Source organism: Nannospalax galili, unplaced genomic scaffold (genome assembly GCF_000622305.1).
Source record: "Nannospalax galili isolate Female #2095 unplaced genomic scaffold, S.galili_v1.0 scaffold342, whole genome shotgun sequence".
NCBI classification, from domain to species: Eukaryota; Metazoa; Chordata; class Mammalia; order Rodentia; family Spalacidae; genus Nannospalax; species Nannospalax galili.
Window position 1 is genome coordinate 2235891 of NW_008349359.1, and position 22762 is coordinate 2258652.

The 22762-nt window shown below is 38.8% G+C and overlaps 1 protein-coding gene across 2 annotated transcripts in view; it reads right to left on the bottom strand.

The window, feature by feature from the left end:
* Znf106 (zinc finger protein 106) overlaps positions 1-22762 on the bottom strand; it is a 68316-nt gene that overhangs the window by 27986 nt on the left and 17568 nt on the right. Inside the window, exons 2-10 of one of the 2 annotated variants that reach the window (XM_008846826.3) lie at positions 22126-22208; positions 19489-19550; positions 13916-14116; positions 8714-10879; positions 6929-7562; positions 5343-5412; positions 3697-3851; positions 3555-3615; positions 1601-1936 (exon numbers count right to left, since the gene is read on the bottom strand). In XM_008846826.3, coding sequence (XP_008845048.1) covers positions 1601-1936; positions 3555-3615; positions 3697-3851; positions 5343-5412; positions 6929-7562; positions 8714-10879; positions 13916-14116; positions 19489-19550; positions 22126-22179 — 3739 coding nt within the window. In that variant the 5' untranslated portion in view covers positions 22180-22208. The remainder of the gene's footprint in view (positions 1-1600; positions 1937-3554; positions 3616-3696; positions 3852-5342; positions 5413-6928; positions 7563-8713; positions 10880-13915; positions 14117-19488; positions 19551-22125; positions 22209-22762) is intronic. The other variant, XM_029570269.1, reaches the window with a different exon arrangement.

Consider the following 22762-nt stretch of genomic DNA (forward strand, 5'->3'; position numbering starts at 1 on the left):
CTCCCTATCCCTCAACGATGAATTATTTTAATGACACAGGAAAATTTGTATTTAGTACAAAGAGGTCAAGTTATGGAAAATTATGATTTTTCCTTTATATAAAACCTACATTTAGGGGCTGGAGAGATGGCTCAGCAGTTAAGAGCACTGATTGCTCTTGCAGAGGACCCGGGTCTGATTCTCAGCACCCACATGGCAGCTACAAACCGTCCTTAACTCCAATTTCAGGGGAATCCGAAGCCTTCTTCTGACCTCCGCAGCATTGCACGACACAGGTGCACTCACATACATGCAGGCAATATACTCATACACATAAAATAAAAATAATCAACAACAACAAAAACCCTACATTTAAACAAACATACACTTATGGTTTAGTATAGATTGAAATACGGGATAGGGATGTAGTTCAGTGATTAAGAGGGGCTGCCTAGCATGTAATCTCTAGCAACCTTCACACTTAAAAAAGATAGGAAATATATAACAAAATATCTACATTTTAGGTCTATTTTTATTAAACACTAGCTTTTTTTTTTTTTCCTGGTCTTTTTTTTTTTGGAGACAGGGTCTCCCTATAGTCCCAGCTGACCTGAACTCACTATGTAGACCAGGCTGGCCTTGAACTCACAGAGATCTGCCTGCCTCTGCCTCCTGAGTGCTGGGTCAAAAGGCATGCGCCACCATGCCCGGCTTATTAAACACTACCTTTTAATAGCAATTAAACAATAAGTCATTAGAATTCATTATAATTTTTTTTTTTTTTGGTTCTTTTTTTTTTGAGACAGAGTCTCCCTATAGTCCCAGCTGTCCTGGAACTCACTATTTAGACCAGGCTGGCCTTGAACTCACAGAGATCTTCCTGCCTCTGCCTCCCGAGTGCTGGGATTAAAGGTGTGTACTACCACGCCTGGCCCTTAAATTTTTTAAAAAAATATTTTTATTATTTTATGAGTGTTAAGCCTGCATGTGTGCAAGTGCACCTGTGTCATACAGTGCCCATGGAGGACAGAAGAGGCCATCAGATCCACTGGAACTGGAACTGAAGTTATAAACAGTTGTTAGCTGCCATATGGGTACTGGGATTCGAACCTGGGTCTTCTGTAAGTACTGCCAGTACTCTTAACTGCTGGGCCCATATTTAAAAAATTTTTTAATTACATTTTTTTTTCTTTTGTATGTGTGCACACCTGTGGAGGACAGAGGACAACTTCTACAAGTTAGCTCTTCTACTTTCACCAGGTAGGTCCAGGGATCAAACTCAGGTTGGCAAGCTTGTTGGCAAGTACCTTTACCTGCTGAGCCATCTTTCCAGTCATACATTCTCTGAAATATTTTAAAACAACTCTCCTATATGAGGAATATTTCAATAAAAAAGTAACCGTGATAACTTTGATTTTTTTTTTTTTTTTGAGAAAGGGTCTCACTATGTATTCCTGGCTGGCCTCAAACTCAGAGAGATCCACGTGCCTCTGCCTCCCAAGTGCTAGGTTTAAGGCTGAGCCACCAAGCCTGGCTTAGTTTTAATGGGCAAGTATAACTTTACACACTGATACACAATTGTCTTTCAGGGGTGCCCTAACTCAGAGAAAAGCTTACTTACTATCAGTTTGCAGTAGTTCCTTGGATACATTGCAGGTAGAGCCTTGTGACAGAGCATTCACATTCCCCTCTCGTTCAGGAGACATGGGCTCTTGTTTAATCTGAATTGATGAATCAGGAACAGTGCCATGGGCTTGGAAAGTAGATGTGGTTACTTGAAGAGGGGTTCCAGTGGATGATGGAGACACACGGGAAGGAGGCGGCTCCAGAAAAACTGGGAAAAAGGGAGCAGGCAGCAGTGTGTTTTCAACAGATGTCTGAGACTTGCTGTTTCTTTGTTCTCGTGTTGTGAGGCTACAGGGTGCCTGGTCTGGGTTCTCAGAAGGTTCATATGTTTCTAGAACAGAAAACACACACAGAGAAATGTAAGAATGTTATATGGAAAGTCATTTGTTTCTTAGCCAATTCGTATTTTTTTTTTTTTGGCCTTTTTGAGACTGGGTCTCCCTGTAGCCCCAACTGTCCTGGAACTCACTATGTGGACGAGGCTGGCCTTGAACGCAGAGAGATCTGCCTGCCTCTGCCTCCCAAGTGCTAGGATTAAAGACATGCGCCACCATGCCCGGTGCCAATTTGTATTTTTAAAGATTAAAAAATAATTTTAAGCTGGGCATTGTGGTGCATGCTTGTAATCACAGCACTTGGGAGGTGGAGACTAGAGGATCAGGAATTCCAAGGTCATCCTCAGCTACATAGCAACTTTGAGGCATCATAGGTTACATGAGACCCTGTCTCAAAAAACAAAAGTAAACAAATAAGAAAATTAAATTAACAATGTACTAGTATATTCCTTCATAATTTCCCAAAATCAGTATTACATAACCTCCACAACTGTCAAGGGTACAGAGAGAACAGGTATCAACATTTCAATTTTTAAAGATGAGAGGGCCGCTCACATCTATATTCCAACATTTGGGAGGTGACTGAGAAAGGCAGGATTGCTAGGAGTTTCAGGTCAGTCTAGGTGATATAGTGAATTCCAGGACAGCCTGGGCTACAGAGTTACACCCTAACATAACAAAACAAAACAAAACAAAACACACCACACCATACCACACAACACACCACAAAACAACCTTTCATCTTTCAACTTTTTTTTTTTGAGACAGGGTCTCTCTGTAGCCCCAGCTGGCCTGGAACTTGCTATATAGACCAGGCTAGCCCCTGAACTCAAAAAGATCTTCCTGCCTCTGCCTTCCAAGTGCTGGGATTAAAGTGTGTACCACATTCAGCTCATCTTTCAACTTTTTTTTTTTAATTTTATTAATTATTTTTATTTTATGTATATGCATGTACTGCCTGCATGTAGGTAAGTGCATGTGTATCATGCAGTGCCCACGGGGGACAGAAGAGGCTGTCGGATCTTCTGGAACTGGAGTTATAGACAGTTGTTAGCTGCCATGTGGGTGCTGGGATTCGAACTCGGATCTTCTGCAAGAACAACCAGTGTTCTTAACCACTGAGCCATCTCTCCAGCCCCCATCTTTCAACTTTTAAGTGACTTACCCAAGGTCATATCACTACTAATGGAAGAGCCAATATTTGAACTCAGGTCTTCTGATTCCTAACCATTGTTCTTTTGACTCTATTCATCACCCCAACCCCATACTGTGACTTGAACCCAAGGCCTTGAACATGCTAAGCAAGCATTCAACAAGTAAGTTATATCTCCAATTCTCATTTTATTTATTTTTTTGAGACAGAGTCAAGCTGGCCTTGAACTTGCAATCCTCCTGTGTCAGCCTCCTGAGCATCAGAGATTACAGGCCTTTGCCACCAGGCCCAGCTCTAGTAAACATTTTTGAGATGTATAAATCTATGGGTTTTTCACAGGATGAAACCAAGGAGACATGAAAGAAACTATATGATATTTCCGGAACTTTTTCTTTACTCTCTACAGAAAACAAAAAATAGTATGGAGGGAGGGCTTAGTTCATCAGAAGTACTCCAAATACCTTGTAATCCTTGCAGAATTTGTATTCTGTGAGTCCTTAGTGCACTCATCTCCACAGTGATCTGAAAAGACAATATTTTGTTAAGCATTCTGAAATCCAAATTCCAAATGATGTTGTCCTTAGACCATCTATAAGCTGTTACCTGCTGCTTGAGCATGAGCAGCCTCTGAACTTCAACATAAGCTGTCTGTAGGGCTGCTCGGGCCTGCAGAAGGTTGTTATCCATGCACTGCAGCGACTTGCTTAGTTCTTCCTCTCGTAAGGAAATGCTAAGTAGCTGGTCAACCTGAGAACGTTCTGTCAAAGAAAATCACAACACCCAGTTTAATATTCAAGACTTCAAAGACTGAAATGCACTTGACTTAAGAAAAGCTTGTCGATTTTCCTCAACAGGTAAATTACAATCATTAATCTCATGAAACATCTGGTCAGGCCTGATGACATCAAAGCTAAAAATCAAGAGAACTGGCAGATAGCTTATAGGGCACCACCACAGGATACTGCTTGGCCTAACTACCATCTTCTACCACTACCTTTCAGATGCATCTCTGTCCAAGAACATGGACTGTTTGGGTTTCATTTGGCTGTCCTCTATTATGTACCCAATCTCCATACTCACAGCTGCTGCTTAGATCAGGCTTCAGACTTGGATTGCTTATACTCTCCTCCCAAGCTATATTTTTCTAATCTACACTCAGTTTCAAATATTTCTCTTCAGTCAGATTCTTATTTGCTTATTCATTTATTATCATGTATTAAATAAAATGAAATAGGGCCTCATTAAATAGCCCAGGTTGGCCTTGAATTCCTATGTAGATGATGGCAACCTTGAATTATTGATCCTCCTGACTCCACTTCCCAGTGTGCCACCACGCTGAGTTCAAATATTTCTTTTGATGTACAAAACTTTAATGTAATTACAGTGTACTGATGTACTTCTCTATTTTCTGCCTAGTGGTTTTGTAGTTAGTTCTCTTTATTAAAGAAGGCTCCCTGCAGAAAATCTTATTTTGAAACTGTGTGATTTAGACATTCTAGGCAAGCACTTTACCTCTGTGCCACACCCCAGCCCCTGAGATTCTGTCTCAAAAGGATAAAACAAACACACAACAAGCCATGTGTGATGGCATATGCTTATAATTGCAGCACTTTGGAGACTAGCCTGGGCTACATATATGGCAATACTCTCAAAACAAAAATAAGTAAATAATATAATAATACATGGATGAGGGGCTGGAGAGATGGCTCAGCAGTTAAGAACACTGGTTGTTCTTGAAGAAGACCCAGGTTTGAATCCCAGCACCCACATGGCAGCTAACAACGGTCCATAACTCCAGTCCTAGGGAATCTGACAGCCTCTTCTGACCTCGGCCGGCATTGCACAGCATGGGTGTACTTACCTACATGCAGGCATAACACACATAAAATAAAAATAATAAAGTATATCAATCCATGTATTGCCCAATTTCTGTTGAACCAAATAATTTGACTGTTTGGAAATTGAAAAAAGTATCTTTCCTTGTATTTTTTTATTACATTTTATTAGTGTAAGTGTGTGTGCTTAAAAAAATAAAAATTTTAAAAATAATAGTAATAAATGGATGGTGTGTTTGAGGATTCAAAACTATGCTGAATTAAGTTGTAAAAAGGCTGAAGTGCCCTAAGGACAATTCCTTGTGACTGAGGATATAGTAGAGCACCTGCCCAGCATGTATGAAGCCCAGGGATTCCACCTCCAGCATTGTGAAAACAAACAGAACAATGTCTGCAACAGCTTCTGTAACATACCTTTCTTTCCTTTAATTTTTCTTCTTTTATTTTTTCTCTCAAGACTTGGGAGTTCAGGGGAAGATCCATCCTGAAGAGATAGAAAAATGGAGTAATACTAAACATATAAAGGCCATTATACAAGACAGGAAAAAAAAATAATGAGTCTTTAAGATAGTCATACACTGGGGCTGGAGAGATGGCTCAGTGGTTAAGAGCACTGGCTGTTCTTGCAGAAGACTAGGGTTCGAATTCCAGCACCCACATGGGGGCTAACAACTGTCCATAACTCCAGTTCCAGGGGTTCTGACACCCTCTTCTGTCTTTCATGGGCATTGCACAACATGGGTACACTCACACACATGCAAGCATAACACTTGGAAACATAAAAATAAGTAAATCAAGATAGTCATATGCTGTCTTTTGCTAACATCTCTAACAAGACAAAGGGAGTCTTGTACAAACTCAAACATCAGTTGAATTAGTATATCTAATAAAAAAAGAAGACCCAAGGTCAATGCTTTCTGGCATCCTTGAGGTATGAAAGCCCAAGGGAGCTCAGGCAAATTTCAAAGAACACCTTTACAACGAGAAGCTAAACCATCCACAAGACAAACCTCAAGATAACAGGTTTGGGAAAGGACAATGTCTAGTTTAAAGTGTACTTAAAATCATTTAACAGTGCTGGGCATGGTGGCGCATGCCTTTAATCCCAGAACCTAGGGAGGCAGAGGCAGGAAGATCTCTGTGAGTTCAAGGCCAGCCTGGTCTACATAGAGTTCCAGGACAGCTGGGAGACCCTGTCTCAAAAAGACAAAAATAAATAAATAAATAAATAAATAAAATTTAACAGTACCTTCTGTGGTTCAAAGGAGCAGAATCAAAATTTGAAGGAGGTCTAAACTCATGATCCTACTTTATCTACTTCAGCTTTAAAGGGAAAAACCCATTTTTTTCAGTGCCAGATTCCAGATGGTATCACCACCAGCAACTTTCTTTTCAGAAAACAATCTTGGGAGGACTAAGCATTAGTACTAGTATTAGTATTACTAACAAGAAGCCAGAGGAGCAAGTTACAGTATAAGTGAAAAAAAAAAAAAGATTCTTATAGGGTCAGTTTGAGTAACTAATGAACAAAAGACAGGTATAAAGTCTAAAGATACTTCTACACTGTTTATATATATACTCTATCAAATCACCTAAGTAAGCATTAAGCCTTCTGGTTCTGAATGCAAGTCACACACACTTTCCAAATGGAACAGTAGAGTCCCTTCTTCATAGCAGTACAGAGTGCTTCTATGAAAACAGATTAGGTTACAGCTGAAGATGTGACTTATCCTTAGTCAGGTGAACCACTGGTTAGAGTCTAGTTTTAGAGATGACTTCATATTTTCCTAGTACTGTACATTCATATCACATTACATCTAATTTAGAAGAGCTGCTCAGGGAAAGAAACCAACAGGATCAAAGTTAGAGCCTTACAATTCTTTTGTTCCAGGGCAAAGGAAACCACAACCGCAGATGTCTAAGAAAAACCAGTTAAACCTTTCTGATCAATAACTGAGTTGCCACATGCATTTATAAAAAGCACAGGGATTCATACTCACTCCAGTGGCTCTTCGTTTCTTCCTAATACTGTGACCATCATTTTGCTCTGCACCAGAGGTACAGCTGCTATCAGTGGCCGCATCTGCTACGCTGCAGATTGCTTGGACTGAAGATGCATTTGATGAGAGAGAGTTTCCTTCTCCATTACTCTCCTGGGCATTCTGATGTTCTGATGGTGGCATAGACCTCTCTTGGCTATTCAGGTCTCTGGCTGAATGCATTAAAGGTATTATATGATCAGATGGCAACTGTGCACTATGTCGCCTTTGAGTAGGAATGTTTCCAGCCCTTTCACCTGATCTGAGGGAGGGACTCAGAGGTGCCACTTCCTGTTTAAAGTACATGGTTGCCTTTTGACTCTGTGTAGCACTCAATGAGTTACATGGTGAAATAATCTGCTGGGGCTCATTTTCTTTGCCGGTACCTTCCTCGCTAAAGAAGCTATACACAGAAGGAGCCCTGTCCATGATCACGCTGCTTTCAGAAAGGCTTCGCTTTCTTGCCAAGCCAGAGGATGAAGAAATGGAAACACCTTCCCACTGGAATCCTTCGAGACTAGATAGATCAGGCTCCTCATCTAAATCCAAGACTTCCTGTTCATTTTGAACCAAAGGTACCATTTCTATGCCAAACCTTAAAAAAGAATGGAAAAAAACAAAAAACAAAAACAAAAACCAGAAACAAATCAGACATGGTTAGGGGGTGGGTACCTTTTAATGTGCTAAGCTCTATTAAACAGAAGTTACAAAAGATGGTTCCTGCTGTCAAGGAGCTTAAGGTCTGATCCAGACATAAAGAAAACATAGACATTGCAATGTCCCAGGCACCAAATTAGATTTGTATACAGCTACAAGAATACAATTAGGAAGTAAAAGCTGATGGGTTTATTTTGAATAGAGCTCTAAATGTATAGAATTTTTAAAAGCAAAAAAACCAACTGGGTATAGTGGCACACCTTTGATCCCAGTACTCGAGAAGCAAAAGCAGGCAGATCTCTGTGAGATCAAGACCAGCCTGGTCTACATAGAGTTCCAGTTCAGTGGTGGCTACAGGGAAACCCTACCTCAAAAAATCTTTAAAAAAGAAGAGTGAACAAACCAGTTTACTGAGCATTTTTAACCACTAAGCATTACTCTAAGAGCTTTCTACTTATCACATCATGTTTTATTCAAAAGGTCTGAGAAAGAAAAACAGGAAAAAGAAATTTATTATTTCAACAAGAATAGAAATGTCCCTATGTCTCTAGGACTATATATAATAATGTGGTAGAATTATGATTTTCAAATAGCAAACCTATGTTGAACACTCCTTTACTATTCAGAACAGTACCTCAGCATTAAGATGAATAGTCAAAATGTTACAAAAGGCTTAAGAGAAAGAATTCTATGATTCCCAAGTACGACACTAGAGTACACATAGAAAGGCAGGTATCCAGAGTCTAAGTAAGCCTAATGGAACAGTTATACTTTAAACATTACCACTGCTTCCAAAAATGAAGATACAGAGAAAGGTACCACTTTAAGCTAAAGTTATGGATTTCTGGTGATTCTTTCCTAGGTCCACAGTTTCTCATAAGGTATGCTTCCATTATAACCTGCATTCTGTTAGGAAAGTCTTTATTCCATCTTTATACAGTAGCAATCATTGCTTTATATTAGATTAAACCAGACATCTACAATGGATATTTTTGGCAAATATTTAATCAAATGGAACAAGTAGAATTCTCTTGATCAAAGTCAAACTTTAAAAGCAAGAAAGAACAGATATAGAAAAGAGGCACACACCTGGGTAAACCTTTGCCCAGCTCTTGCTTTTTCTTGGTTACTTGCTGAATGACCTGTTCCCAGTTGACATTTCTCCGTGAGGCATTTAGAATCTGCCTCAGGGTTGGCTTAAGTCCAGACTCCTTCTCTGTTTCATTCTTTCGGTGACCACTAATGTTGCGAATACGTCGAGCACTATTGAGGTTTGGCTCTGGAAGATGTGTTCCGGTTTTGCTTTTCAAACTAATGTGCCGAGTGAGATCTCTCTGGAGTGAGGCAGGAAAACCAAGTTTACTTAGTTCAGGCAGGAGAGTGCCTGGGGGCTGACTGATACCATTTTTTTGAAGTTCTGCATCTAAGCTAGTACCCTCAAAGCCTTCTGTTTCAAAAGGTACATGAGATTTAACAGGGTTCTCACCCTGTGCATCTTCTATTGGGGTTTTCAAGTCTAGCAGTAAGTCAGAGTGTGGACTGACTGCAGATGTCATTTGTGATTCCAACTCTTTTTGCAGAACTGTGGAAATGTATGGGGAGGTAGAAGGTTTTCTTGATGTCTTTAGGACCTGCTCACCCCCTTCTTGCTGATCAACAGCATGAGTGCTGCAGGATACTACTTCTGTAGTTGCAGGATCCAAGCTTCCACTTTCTGTTCCATGCTTCTCTGGATCAGAGGTCTTTCCACCACTTTCGTCTTCAACTGCCTGTGCTTGGGTCGTCAAAGATTCTTTTGTAGACTCTTCTGCATTCCTACTTCCTTTTGCCTGGCTCTCAGTCCGTTTAGGAACACTAAGAAGTGGATTTTGCAATGTCTTGTGACTCTGAAGCACCTCCTGGGATTTTTGTGATGTATCTTTTAAATTCTCATCAGGTTCCTTTTGAGTGCCAGATACAGGTTTATTCCCTTTAAAGGCACGAGGACATAAACTATGTAATTTGGATGTATAGGAAGAACCATGGTTATCTCCTAAAGTGGATTTGTTTGGGGGAGTTAAGTGTTCTCCAAGAGAAAAAGATTTTGTTTCACTGTTTTTTGAGGGATTCTTTGAGCTATACTTGTGAGGAACTGATTTAGGGGTTGGAAGTGGAAGGAGTGGAGACTTCAACAATGGAATCTTATTTGACTTGCATTGTGGTTCAGATTGCTCTGTAATGGGGCAATCTCTCACCACCTCACAGGAAGTAGTGCCATCAGAAATGGCTTTGTGATTGAGAGATCCAGCATGTATTTCTTTTTGTGTTTTTAGCCTTGGGGGGTTACTTGTTTTATCAACTGGTTCTTTTACTCCTGCAGTTATTAAGCTAAAATTAAAGAGAGGTTTATCTAAAGTTTCTGACTTTTTACCAGTGACTTCTTTCAGTGCTGACTGTAAATCTGGAGTCTTCTTGGAAGGGTAAGGAGCCCAGCGCCGGAACTTTTCCCTTGCTGTATTGCCATTCTTTCCATTAATTTTTGAGGCTGCCATGTCTATTTGTTTAGTGGTTTGGCTTTCTGGCTGCTCAAAGTTGAATTCAAGTAAGCCTTCTGAAGGAAATTTATCACTAGCAAATCCCTCAGAAGGATTTCTGTATTTATTAGATTTGTCATTATCTTGCCACTGCCATTTATACCTCTCTTGATTGTACTTGCTTGGCTTATTAGATTTCTTGTTCCACATCTTTGTCATGTCTTCCACTTGATAGTTAGAATTTCTGTTTCTGCCTGGTTGAAATTTGTCTCCAGAGCCACTGTAATTCCAACTATTCGTACCACGTACATTAGATTTCCAGTTTCCGTTGCTGTTGTTCATATGCCAACTGGAAAAGCCACCTGTTCCTTCAGAATGCCAACTGGAATTCCTTCCTGTACCACTGTAATTCCAATCCACCATCCCACTATTTGAATGCCAGCCACCTCCAGAATTACCATGATTGTGGAACCAAGCTGAACCTCTTGTAGCACCTTTATGCCATCCAGAACTTCCTCTTGGCCCACCACTGTTTCTCAAAGAATGTGAAAAGCTATTTTTCCTAGTGTTATTAAACCCATCCTTTTCCCATTTCCAATCCCGCTGTGGAGGTCCACGATGATGCCTTGTTGGCTGACTATAGCTCTCTCTGTCTTGGTAAGGGATTCGGTCCTCTCGTCTCCACTGGGGTTGCCTGTCATCTGAGTTTACTTCTTGGTTGTTATTGGATGGTTCATTTTGTCTGGAAGAAAATGAGTTTTTCATTATGAATTTAAAGGAATTCTTATATAGGCTTTTAAAGGTTGTGCCTTCTTTGAAAGGCATAACCCACTAAAATTCCCCATTTATTCTTCTATTACTTAGATTGCATAACAGGGCCCATTTTTATTTTACTGGTTGCTTTTACATCTGTAACTTAATATACTATCTTTCTCCCTCATCCCAGAAATACTAAAAGTCTGACACATTTATACCATCCTCCACCTCTTGACACTTTTTTTGCATGTTCCAGAATTTTGTTCCTCTTTTCTAATTATTTATATTACACAGCTTTTCAAATTAGTAACAATTATATTTTGTTATGATTATTGGTAATATAATTTTATGCTCATTCAGTAGACATACATGATTTCTCCAGATATAGATCCTTACTGAAAAATTGAGTTTTGCATAGATACCTTTGTTATTAAACACTTTATGAAGCACTTATTAAATGGCTGCTAGCAGTATAAAAAAACTTTTATGTACAGTTCCTGCTTGGAATAGGCTTAGAACTGAGATAAAGAATAAGATAGGTCATAAACAAGAAAATAGAACATATCAAATATTAATACTCATAGTAGGTGCTATAAAGAGCTCTATGAGCTACAGATTTTTATAGAGAAACTACAGCTGTTTATGCTAGATAAGGAGTCCACAAAAATGTAAATAAGTTTAAATATCACAGCAATCTGTAAAACCATTTTTCTCTAAAAACTGCCTGTGGTATGTTTAAACATGCTTAGCATATGGTAAATACTCAAAAATACTGGGTAAAAATGAGAGCTAAAATTCACCAAGTATCTGCTGTCAGGTATTAATGCTAAGCACTTTTTTGCAGATTACCTCATTTAACAATCCAGAGGCAAATATTCTTACTATTCCCATTTCTGAAACTGAAGTTTAGATAGGCAACATAACTTGTGTAGAACAATACAATCACAAAGACTGAACCTTAACTGCAGTTTATATTAATCATTTAGGCCTTGACCACATTAAAAAAAAAGAAAACTCACAAAAGTTTCTGCAGTTGAGCTCCTTTTCCCTAAGCTTAACTTAAATCTTAAAAACTGACTTTAATTGGATTAAAAAACTTTTTCACATTTATTTGTGTGTGTGTCTGGTGTGTGTGTATGTGTATGCGCACATGTGCATGTATGCCCACATGCCCTGGCACACATGTATGGGTCAGAGGACAACTTTCAGGAGTCAGTTCTCTCTTTCTACCATGTGTGTTCTGGGGATCAAACTCAGGTTGTTAGGCTTGGCAGAAAGTGCCTTTACCCAGTGAGTCATCTCACCGGCCTTAAATGGCCTTCTGTGTGTGCTGTATTTTTATTTCAAAGTACTATAGAGAAAAATAAGATAAAGTTCATTAGCAGATACCTAATGAGTCCCTAACTGGCTTTCCATATCTGTAATATTCTAGATACAAATCAGAATTTCTTCCTTTTTTTCACAAGGCAGAATTAGAAGTTAATGTACCTAGGTGGGCATGGTAGAACATGCCTGTATTTTTAGCAACTGGGAGGCCAGGGCTAAGAGGAACACGAATGGGCTACACGAGACCCTGTTTTAATCAGTCAACAAATAAAGAAATGATAATTCTATAAACAGGTCACCAAGGACATATACAAGACTCAAAGAACAATAATTGATAGCAATGGCTAATCTACTGAGGAATTTCTTCTCCTCTGACAATATTTAATCATTTACTCCACTAAGCTGTAGTAGTTCTGATGGGTAAGAACAAAAGAGAAGTCAGTATAATATGTGCTCAGCTTCCAGAAGCAGTAGAAGAGTAAACTCCAGCTGTACCGGAGTAACGAGAATGTCATCAGAAGGACCAAGCGACTTAAAAGCTCAACAACCATGCCGTTATGGACATTTTAAGATTAAGAAAGTCTCCTTCCAGGACTTATTTTTTTAAAAGGCTAATATATAGGGCAAAAACTATATACTTCCTATTTGTATTTAAATCTCTAACCTGAAAAAAAGGTGAGACCAGGTTATAACTAATATTCAAGAAAAATCTTTAAATTATTATCTTTAATTCAGCATACATTAGGACTTGAAAAACTGCTGCACTTCACAAATTGTTCTCTCATATCAGAAACCTTTTGCCTTACTAATTCAATTCTTTAAGACCGAAGTAAGGCATGAAGGCACACACCTGTAATCCCAGCACTTTGGGAGGTAGAGGCAGGAGGATCAGAAGTTCAAGTTTATTTTCAGCTATAGAGCATAACCTTGGTTTCATGAAACCCTGGCTAAAAAGAACAAAATAAAACAAAAAAAGACTCCCAAGAACCCTTTTGGCTATACAATCAGTTAAGTAAAATCACAAGTGCCTAACACATGAAGTATAAAATGAAATTAAGAAGTGGAAGTAGGAAACATATTGTGTAAAGAATCATGACTTAAATTTAAAGTATTAACTTATTCAATAAATATTTATAGAAGCATTTAGAGTGAACAAAGCACTGTAGCAGTCACCAAGAATTCAAAGATGAAAATAAAAATCAACTTTGGAAGAAGCACTATGCTAATTTACAAGAGGTAATTTTTCTCAAGAGGTATTATTTTGGCAATAAAAACACCTAATTCAATGATGCTTACTCTCTAGTAGCTTTCTACTAGAAAAAACTGGATACCAATAAAAACAGTCCCAGACATAGTTTCCAACATGATAGTTTTCCTATGTAGTTAGCTTATCTAAGGACAAGACTGAGATTTGTTTTTAAAGAACAAGTAAGAAAACATTTCATTGCCCCTATTCCAAAGCTGGCCAATACAAACTAAACTTCATATTTAAGATAAACTTAAATGCTTTAGGCTGTTAAAGATAGGCTTACTTTAAAACTTCCAATCATTAGGGGCTGGGGAGGTAGTTCAGTTTGTGTTTGCCCAACATGCACAAAGCCTTAGGGGCTGGATCTCTAGCACTGGATAAACTAGAGGCCAGTCTGGTCTACATGAGACCCTGTCTCAAAAACCAAAAAGAAATCACATTACTTACCGATTTTGTTCTTTTCTTTCTTTTATTAACTGAACAAGTTCCTTGTCAAAGTAATCTTCTTCCTCTTCCTCTTCTTTTCCATCATCTTCTCTTTCTTGGGCATCAACGTTATCTTTGTGCAACTGGCCAGAAATGTGTTTTGCATAAGCAGAGAGACCCACTTCTGTGACCCCGCACACTCGGCACTCATGACTACTGTCCCTAGGGAAAGAGGGAGATGAGGGACATTCAATTCTCCCCACTGGCATGGCACACTCACCAGATCTGTTAAAGTTTCCTCTGAAAGACACTGCACAATTTGGTACAGTGAAAAATTACTGCTAATCAATTCCAATGCTCCTTTCATCACTTTTAGTAAGTTTGTTAATAGATTATTTTTGTAATAAATTTTAGATTTGTTTCCAGCAATCAAGAGGCAATACACTTCAGATTAATGTGCTTTAGGAGGAGAAATCTTCTTGAATTGCTGTACTTATCTTGCCAGAGGAAACATGGTGAAAGGGGAGGCAGGGCAAGGGGGCTCAGAGCAAACACTGGTTGCTCTGGAGCACACCCATGGTGCCAGCAGCACTCAGAGAGCCTGGTAACAGCACTTCCATTTAATCTCCAGCTCTAAAGCTTTCATCCAGTGAAAGTTAAGGGGTGGAGAAAAGGGTAGGCAGCACAGCCAATCTCAACCCTGTAACCAAATCGGACAGCTGGCGCTCCGCCTGGAATGTGAGGATTCCGGACCCTGACAAATGACAGTAGTCTCAGCAAACGTTTTTAGTCTGGATGATACATGTGATCTACATTCTCCTTCAGCAGGGCTTATTTTAAAGGGAATGGAAAACATTTGAGTTGTAGGAAGTTAACAGCTGCCGTAGGCAAATGTTTTTTCTCAAGTTTCAGAAATGCTACAGTTCAGAGAGAAGCAAAACAGGTTTATATTTAAAAATAATAAATGGGTTTGTTTCTTTTTTATTGTTTTATTCTTTTCCTTGATACAATGGCAAATCTCACCCTTGCCCAGCCTTAACAAGCAAAATCTTGAATCTTCTTCAGACCTGTAACAGACCAATAGTTTACTTCTGAGCTTCTTGAGAGCCTTTGGGTCAGCTGTCTATGCAGCCATTTATGAGAAATATAAAACAATGACCTCTGGACAGTGATACCCAGAATCCAAATTAACTTAATCCAGTAGCATGTGTCTTAGGTTATACTAGCCATATTTTTGTACTTCATAGATATATAGGTATAAATGTATATATAAATATATATGTCAACACAAACACACAGAGGCACCTCTGTTCCACCCTTTTTATAAATATCCAACCAAACACAAGCAGAACGCAGATCCATTAGCCAGAAGAGGCCCGTGAAACTGAGTGATTCATTTACTGGAAGACAGTTTCTGATATGTATCAATAGAATGTCCTTAAAGCAAAACAAAACAAACACCTTATTGAGTCAAGCATAATGCAATGCTACCTAGGACAACAAAGTATAAACACTCAAACAATATGCAGTAAGTTTTAAAAAACAATACTGGGCGCTAGATCTAGAGATGGCTTGGTGTTAAGAGCACTTCCTGTTCTTCCAGAGGATGCCAGTACCCACTTCGGTGGCTCACAACCATGTAACTTTTTTTTAAAAAAAAGCTCGCTAGGCATGGTGGCACACATCTTTAATCCCAGCACTCGGGAGGCAGAGGCAGGCAGATCTCTGAGTTCAAGGCCAGCTTGGTCTATATAGTGAGTTCCAGGCCAGTGGGGCTACAGGGAGATCCTGTCTTGAAAAAGACCAAAAAAAAAAAAAAAAAAAAAAAAAAAAAGCAATGCTGTCAGGCTGGAGATGTAGCACAGTGGTAGAACACTCATCTACCAAGCATGAAGCCCTGTTTGCTTTGCAGCATTGCAAGAAAGGAGGAAGAGGAGGAGGTGCACCCATGTCATGGAGTACCTTGTACACATAAGATAAAAATATTTTTAAAAAATCATGAATTGGTTACCTGAAATTTTAATATTCTAATTCTATGTAATCCCACAATACTTTTTTTTTTTTTTTTTTTTTTTTTTTTTTTTTTTTTGAGACCGGGTCTCCTTGTAGCCCCAGCTGTCCTGGAACTCACTATGTAGACCAGGCTGGCCTTGGACTCACAGAGATCCGCCTGCCTTTGCCTCCCAAGTGCTGGGCCATAATACTTTTTAATCACTATTTACTAACAACATTTAGGTACTTAAATCATTATAGGGGCCAGAGAGATAGCTCAGTGGTTAAGAGCGCTGACTGCTCTTGCAGAGGACCCGAGTTCTATTCCCAGCACCCTCATAGTGACTAACAACCATCCGTTAACTCCAGTTCCAGGGGATCTGACGCCTTCTGACTTCCGAGGGGAACTGCATGACACAGGTGCACTTATACACATGCAGGCAATACACTTGCTCATACACATAGAATAAAAATAATAAATACATTTTTAAAAAAAGAATAATCATTATTACTTCTTCCAGCTGATCAGGAATAAAGTTCTTTGAAAGAACTAAACTGAGGACAGCTCATTCTAGGTGGATGTTAACTGGTATCAGGAAACAAGTATCTCTCAGCAACACAAAATGTTTATAACGGGCAGCACCAGAAGAATCTAAAGACAATGTGACAAACCTGAAATACGTAATATACACCATAACAGAAATCCAAATCAACTCAATTCTTTAGTTAGAACACAATTTTGTCTTCAATGTCTTAGTGGGCATTTCTACTTAACTTACAGAATGCTATACTGTGCATTGCAGTACTGTATTCTACTGAAAACTTTTGTATAATCTCTAAAAGTTTTTCTTGTTTATTTTTATTTGTATTTATATATATGCATATATTGCCTACATGCATGCAAGTACACCCATGCCATGCGATGCCTGCGGAGGACAGAAGAGGCCATCGGATCCCCTGGAACTGGAGCCATGGACAACTGCTAGCTGCCATGTGTGTTCTGGGATCTGAACCTAGGTCTTCTGCAAAAAAAGCCAGTGCTCTCAACCACTGAGCCATCTCTCCAGCCCCAAGTTTTTCTTTGTAATTACTGATTCTGCCCTTATTTCTAAAATACAGAAAAATTTTCTCACCAAAACTGCTCTGTTCAATTCCTGATTAATAACTGGTTAAAATACACTATATAAGCCAGGCATGGTGGTGCACGCCTTTAATCCCAGCACTCGGGAGGCAGAGGCAGGCGGATCTCTATGAGTTCAGGGTCAGCCTAGTCTACACAGTGAGTTCCAGGACAGCTGGGGGCTACAGGGAGGCCCTGTCTCAAAAAGACCAAAAAAAAAAAAAAAAAAACCCAGAAAAACAAAAACCATTGTATAAAAACTTAACTATGGATAAAATGTACAGCTTTTGCTTCATGGCTAATAAAGGCAGTAATTTTCCAGTAAGTTTGAAGAGCCTAAATTAGCTTCATCCTGTTACCCCACAATTTCCCCTCATGTGAAAGACAATCTTAAGATACCCTCTGAATAAGCTTTTCTTTATTAAGCTTGCTCTGACTACACCACAACAGCTGCTTGATAAATAAAGGTTTGAGTCTTTATAATGGCTTCTATCTGGAGAGGCTACTTATAGATCACATATTTGAACAGACATATTTGGTAAAAACAAGGAAATGTTCCAGATGTCTCTAACTATGACCAGTTCTCAATCAAGCTTACCTTGCAAACTTAATAATGTATTTTACAATTATTTACCAAATCACAACCAAAATATAAATAGAGCTGTAAGCACAAAGTCTTAATATCAGAAATCCAGTAATTCAACACGAAATCCAGAGGAAATAGCCATATCTTGAGGATAATAATGAAAAGGAACAATAGTCACGATTGATGACTATTTGTCCCTAAGGCACAAACAAGTGATGACTGTCTCTATGATAATGCTCCAAGTCAATAGATGATTTTTGAGACTTTGTGTATGTGTGTGTGTGTATGTCTTTACTGTGTTTTAAAGGCTTTATCAGCTGGTTTTTCTTGCTACCAGTTGCCTTTTCCCCTGTTATGGGCTAGCAAATCATATGAAGCTTGTTAGCAATACATTTAACATACAAGGAAATTAGTACTAAAGCGTTCTCCAAATGAGTTAGGGTACTAAAGCTGTACTGGTAGTTCAAATGTTTTTAACATTCATCCTAATTATTTCTGTTCAAAAAACTGAAAATGACACATTAGAGTGCTTGCCTAGCATGTACAAAGCCTGGGGTTTGAACAGCACTACACAAAACAGGTGTGGTGATACACCCACCTGTAATCCTAATACTCAGAGGTAGAACCAGGATGATCAGGAATTCAAGGTCACCCTCACTACACAGTGAGTTCAAATCAGCTTGGGCTACATAAGACTCTGTTCCAAAAATAAATAAAGAGGGTATTAGTACTCTCCTACTGACTAGACTTATTGATCTCATTTGTTCTGTTAGGTTTCATTGTAGTACATGAGGCAGGTGGGAGGTAAGTAACCTAGCATTAAGGTGAACTCAGGAAGGGAGTCTATTGGAAATGAGATTTATAGTTTAAAGAATTCACATATATGTAAAAGTTAATGATTTCCAATTCTAGTGAGTCAGAGATCACATATGTATTCAAATTTCCTATGCCAAATCTGAGTGAAGCCCTCTTTTCATTGCTGCTAAACATAACTCTTATATACTGTAAGACTGAGGACATGAAAAAAATTCCACTAAAGAGATGCTGAAAATCTAACAACAGCAAATTAATTTGCACACACAAGCTAAGACTGTATAACTTAACAATAAAATTAATTCAATAATATTAAATAACAGGATGGTAGCTTCACAGAAGCTTTCAACTATTATTCATGGAATAAAACATAATTCATATTTCTAAGTTTACCAATATTACCTTTACCCAATTTCTAAGCTTCAAATTCACATTAGTCAAAAATACCCAAAAAGGAGCTACAAGGAGAAAAAAAGGACATGGAATATACACATAAGCTACATTTTCTTTTTAAACCTCCTTCAAACATCTTAAGCCTTAAATCACAACAGAGCATTCTGAAATACATTTAAGGCCTATTATTTTGTTTTACTAACACTAAAGAGATTCAATATAGGTTAGCAAGCTTTAGACAGCTTAGACTGTAGCTTTAGACTTAGCAAGCTTTAGGAACACTAGAGGTTTATTTATGGCATGCAACTATTTCGCTCAAGCAAAAATATGAACAGTCCTAGCTATACAGGCATGAGTCAGCTTACTACTAAGAAAGCTAGCTCATCCCAACTCAACTTTGTTATAATCTACTTGCCTGAGTCGCTATGAATTCTACCCATTTAAGATACACAAGCATTTTTCTTTTTTGAAAGGCAAAAGTCTACTGCTATTAAGTTTAGAGAACAGGTCAATGTCATAAGACAACATTCATCATGACAGATTATTAGAAAATAAATTGACAGCCCCCACCGCCTCGGCCCCAGCACTCAGATTCTGATGTCCATGAGAAAATAAGTTGACAGGCCCCATCAGCACTCGGATTCCCATGTCCATGTTCACAAATTTATGGAAGAGAGCCATTCTCATTACCTGCCTTTCAGGTTCTCAAGTTCCCTGTGATGCAACATGCTCCGCATGTGTTCGTCCATCTCCTTCAAAATGAAAGAAAGCAGATTAAACTAAGGGGGATTGCTTAAGGATGGGTAGAATTCTTCTGCTCAATTAACAATTGGGGTTCAAGTTTCTTATGTCAAAAAAAGTTTGTAATTACTCTTTCTAATTTAGTACTGTATTAGTTTCACATTAAATAATTCTCTCTTTGATGTATTTTGGGGGGGAGTAGGGTCTCAAGTAGCCTAGGCAGGCCTCACACTTGCTATACAGTCAAAGTAGACCTTGAATTCCTGATCCTCTGACCTCTACCTCCCTTGATTTTCTTTTTTCTTTCTTTTTGAGATTAGGGTCTCCCTGTAGCCCCAGCTGAGCTGGAACTTACTATGTAGACCAGGCTGGCCTCAAACTCACAGAGATCTACCTTGCCTCTGCCATGCGCTACTATGCCCAGCTCTGATTTTCATTTTTAAAATAGAAGAAATTCTTAAACATTTAAAGCAGCTTTTCTTTTTTCTTTCTTTCTCCTTCTTCTTTAGAGACAGGGTCTCCCTGGCATTCACTATGTAGACCATATTGGCCTGGAACTCACAGAGCTCTGCCTCCCAAGTGCAACCACACCCAGCTAGAATTAAAGCAGTTTTACAAAATGGTTAGAAGCATTGGCTCTGGAGGAAAAAAGAAAGTTTAAGCATAAACAATGCAGGTTAAACTGTTTTATAAATAATTTACTAAAGTTTATTTAAAAAAAAAAAAAAAAGGCAGGAAACAGAGGCAGGTGGATCTTTTTGAGTTTGAAGCCAGCCTGGTCTACATAGCAAGTCCCAAGCCAGCTGGGGCTACAGGGAGACCCTGTCTCAAAAAGACCAAACAAACAAACAAACAAAAAAACCTCTCAAATTATTTAACTTTTTAAACTATTTGGCTATTTAGTGTGTTGTGGTGTATATACATGTCCATGTTGACATGCATGTATATATGTGTGTACACATGCATGTGTGTATATATGGAGGCTAGAGAGCAACACTAAGTGTCTTCCTCAATTATTCTCCACCTTGAATTTTTTTAAGATTTATTTTTTTATTTTTATTTTTTGGTCTTTTTGAGACAGGGTCTCCCTGTAGCCCCAGCTGTCCTGGATTCACTATGGAGACCAGGCTGGCCTCGAACTCACAGAGATCCGCCTGCCTCTGCCTCCTGAGTGCTGGGATTAAAGGCATGTGCCACCATGCCCAGCTAAGATTTATTTTTAATTTTTAAAATTATTTCTGCGTGTATGTCTGTGCAGGTGCCCTTAGAAGCCAGAGGATCTCCCAGAAGTAGAGTTACAAGTGGTTATGAGCCATCCAAAGTAGGTTCCCAGAACCCACATGGTAACTGACAACCATCTGTAACTCCAGGTCCAGAGAATCAGACACCTTCTTCTGGTCTTACCAACCATGCACATGGTGCACATTATATACATGCAGGCAAACACCCTCATAAAATAAAAACAAATCTTTTTAACAAGTTTGTTTGGGGTGGGGACTGGGGACATGGCTCGATGGATAAGAAGAGTTGCTTCTCAAGGGTAAGGATCTGAGCTCAAATTCCCAGCACCCACATAAAAAAACCTGGGCAAGGGCATGTGTACCTGTACACACATGTACATATAAATATACAATTCCCCCTATGTTTCTTTTTTTTTTCTTTTGTCAACACCATTTTTGCTACACTATACCTTTTTTGTTTTGTTTTGTTGGCTAAAGTATCCCTGTGGTAGCCCAGGCCTGCCTCCAATTCAGATCCTCCTGCCTCTACCTCCCAAGTGCTGGTATTATAGGTGTGGATCACAACGACTGGCTGGAATATACTTTTCGTAAACCCAGGCATACAAAGAAAGCAATGTATGTATAATAAATACAGTACTTTTTAAGCAACTGTGAATCAAAAAGTATGTAATTTGAGGGGTGGGGATATAGCTCAGAGATAGAGTGCTTGCCTAGTATGCATGGAGTTCCTGGGGACACCAACAGAGTAAAATTTCAGAAAGTAATAAAAATGTCGATTAATATAAATTTTAAGATATTGTCTCTGTAACTTATCCCTAATTCAGTTTCTCTGTATTATCTTCCTTTGAGTACCCTAAATTCTGAGAGAAGTTAATGATATAGTTACTGGCTTTATGAGACAGTAATGAAAAAACTCATAGAATGAGACTGATTTAGGAAAGAAGCACAAATAAGCTGTTAAAATGCTTCATACCTGGGGCTGGGAATGTATTAGAGCTTAGTTAGTAGAGTGCTTGCCTAATGTGCACAAAAGCAATTGATCTCTAGCACCTCATAAACCAGGTATGATGGAATATATCTGTAATCCTAGAACTTGAGAGCTAGAGGCAGGAGGATTGCCCCAAATTTGAGCCCAGTCTGATCTACATAGTGAGTTTCAGGATTATATAGAAAAATCAAAAAATAAAATTAAAACTTTTAAAAACTAAAAAAAAATTACATAAGAAGTTTTTAACTATCCATTGATAATCAGTTCATTAAAAACTAAAAAAAAATTACATAAGAAGTTTTTAACTATCCATTGATAATCAGTTCATAGAGCATCAGATTCTCCCTCTTCACTTACCTTTTTCGAGCTGTACACAATGTGGCACAATATGCATTTTCGTTCTCTTACCATAGTGATCAGATCTGAAGCACTCAACAAACCTGCAATGAGAAAGTAACATTTAGTAACCTTTCCTTCCTCCCTGATTTTGTTTTTTTTTGGGGGGGGGTTCTTTTTGAGACAGGGTCTCCCTATAGCCCCAGCTGTCCTGGAACTCTTCAAGTAGACCAGGCTGTCCTGGAACTCACAGAGATCTGCCTGCCTCTGCCTCCCCTGGGATTAAAGGCATGTGCCACCATGCTGGCTTCCCTTGATACCCTTTTAAATTCACCTTAAAATAGCCAAAATTACATCTTCCTTTCTTCCACCTGTTCCTCCCCTGGTCTTTGCATCTCAATAAATGGAAATTCCAACTTTCTAGGCAACTATGTCAAAACTTTTGACTGCCATCTTGATGCCCCTTCTCACCCCACATCCACCACCAAGTGTTCAGTTCTATCTTGAAATATACCCAACTTCTAAGCACTTCTACCTAGGCACACCTGACACCTATCACATCAGCCTCTGCCTTGACTCTCTCATTCTTACTCACTTGTTCTTTTCTCAAAACTATAGCCAAAGATTTTTGAAAAGGATTAGTTTAAAATTCAAGTTA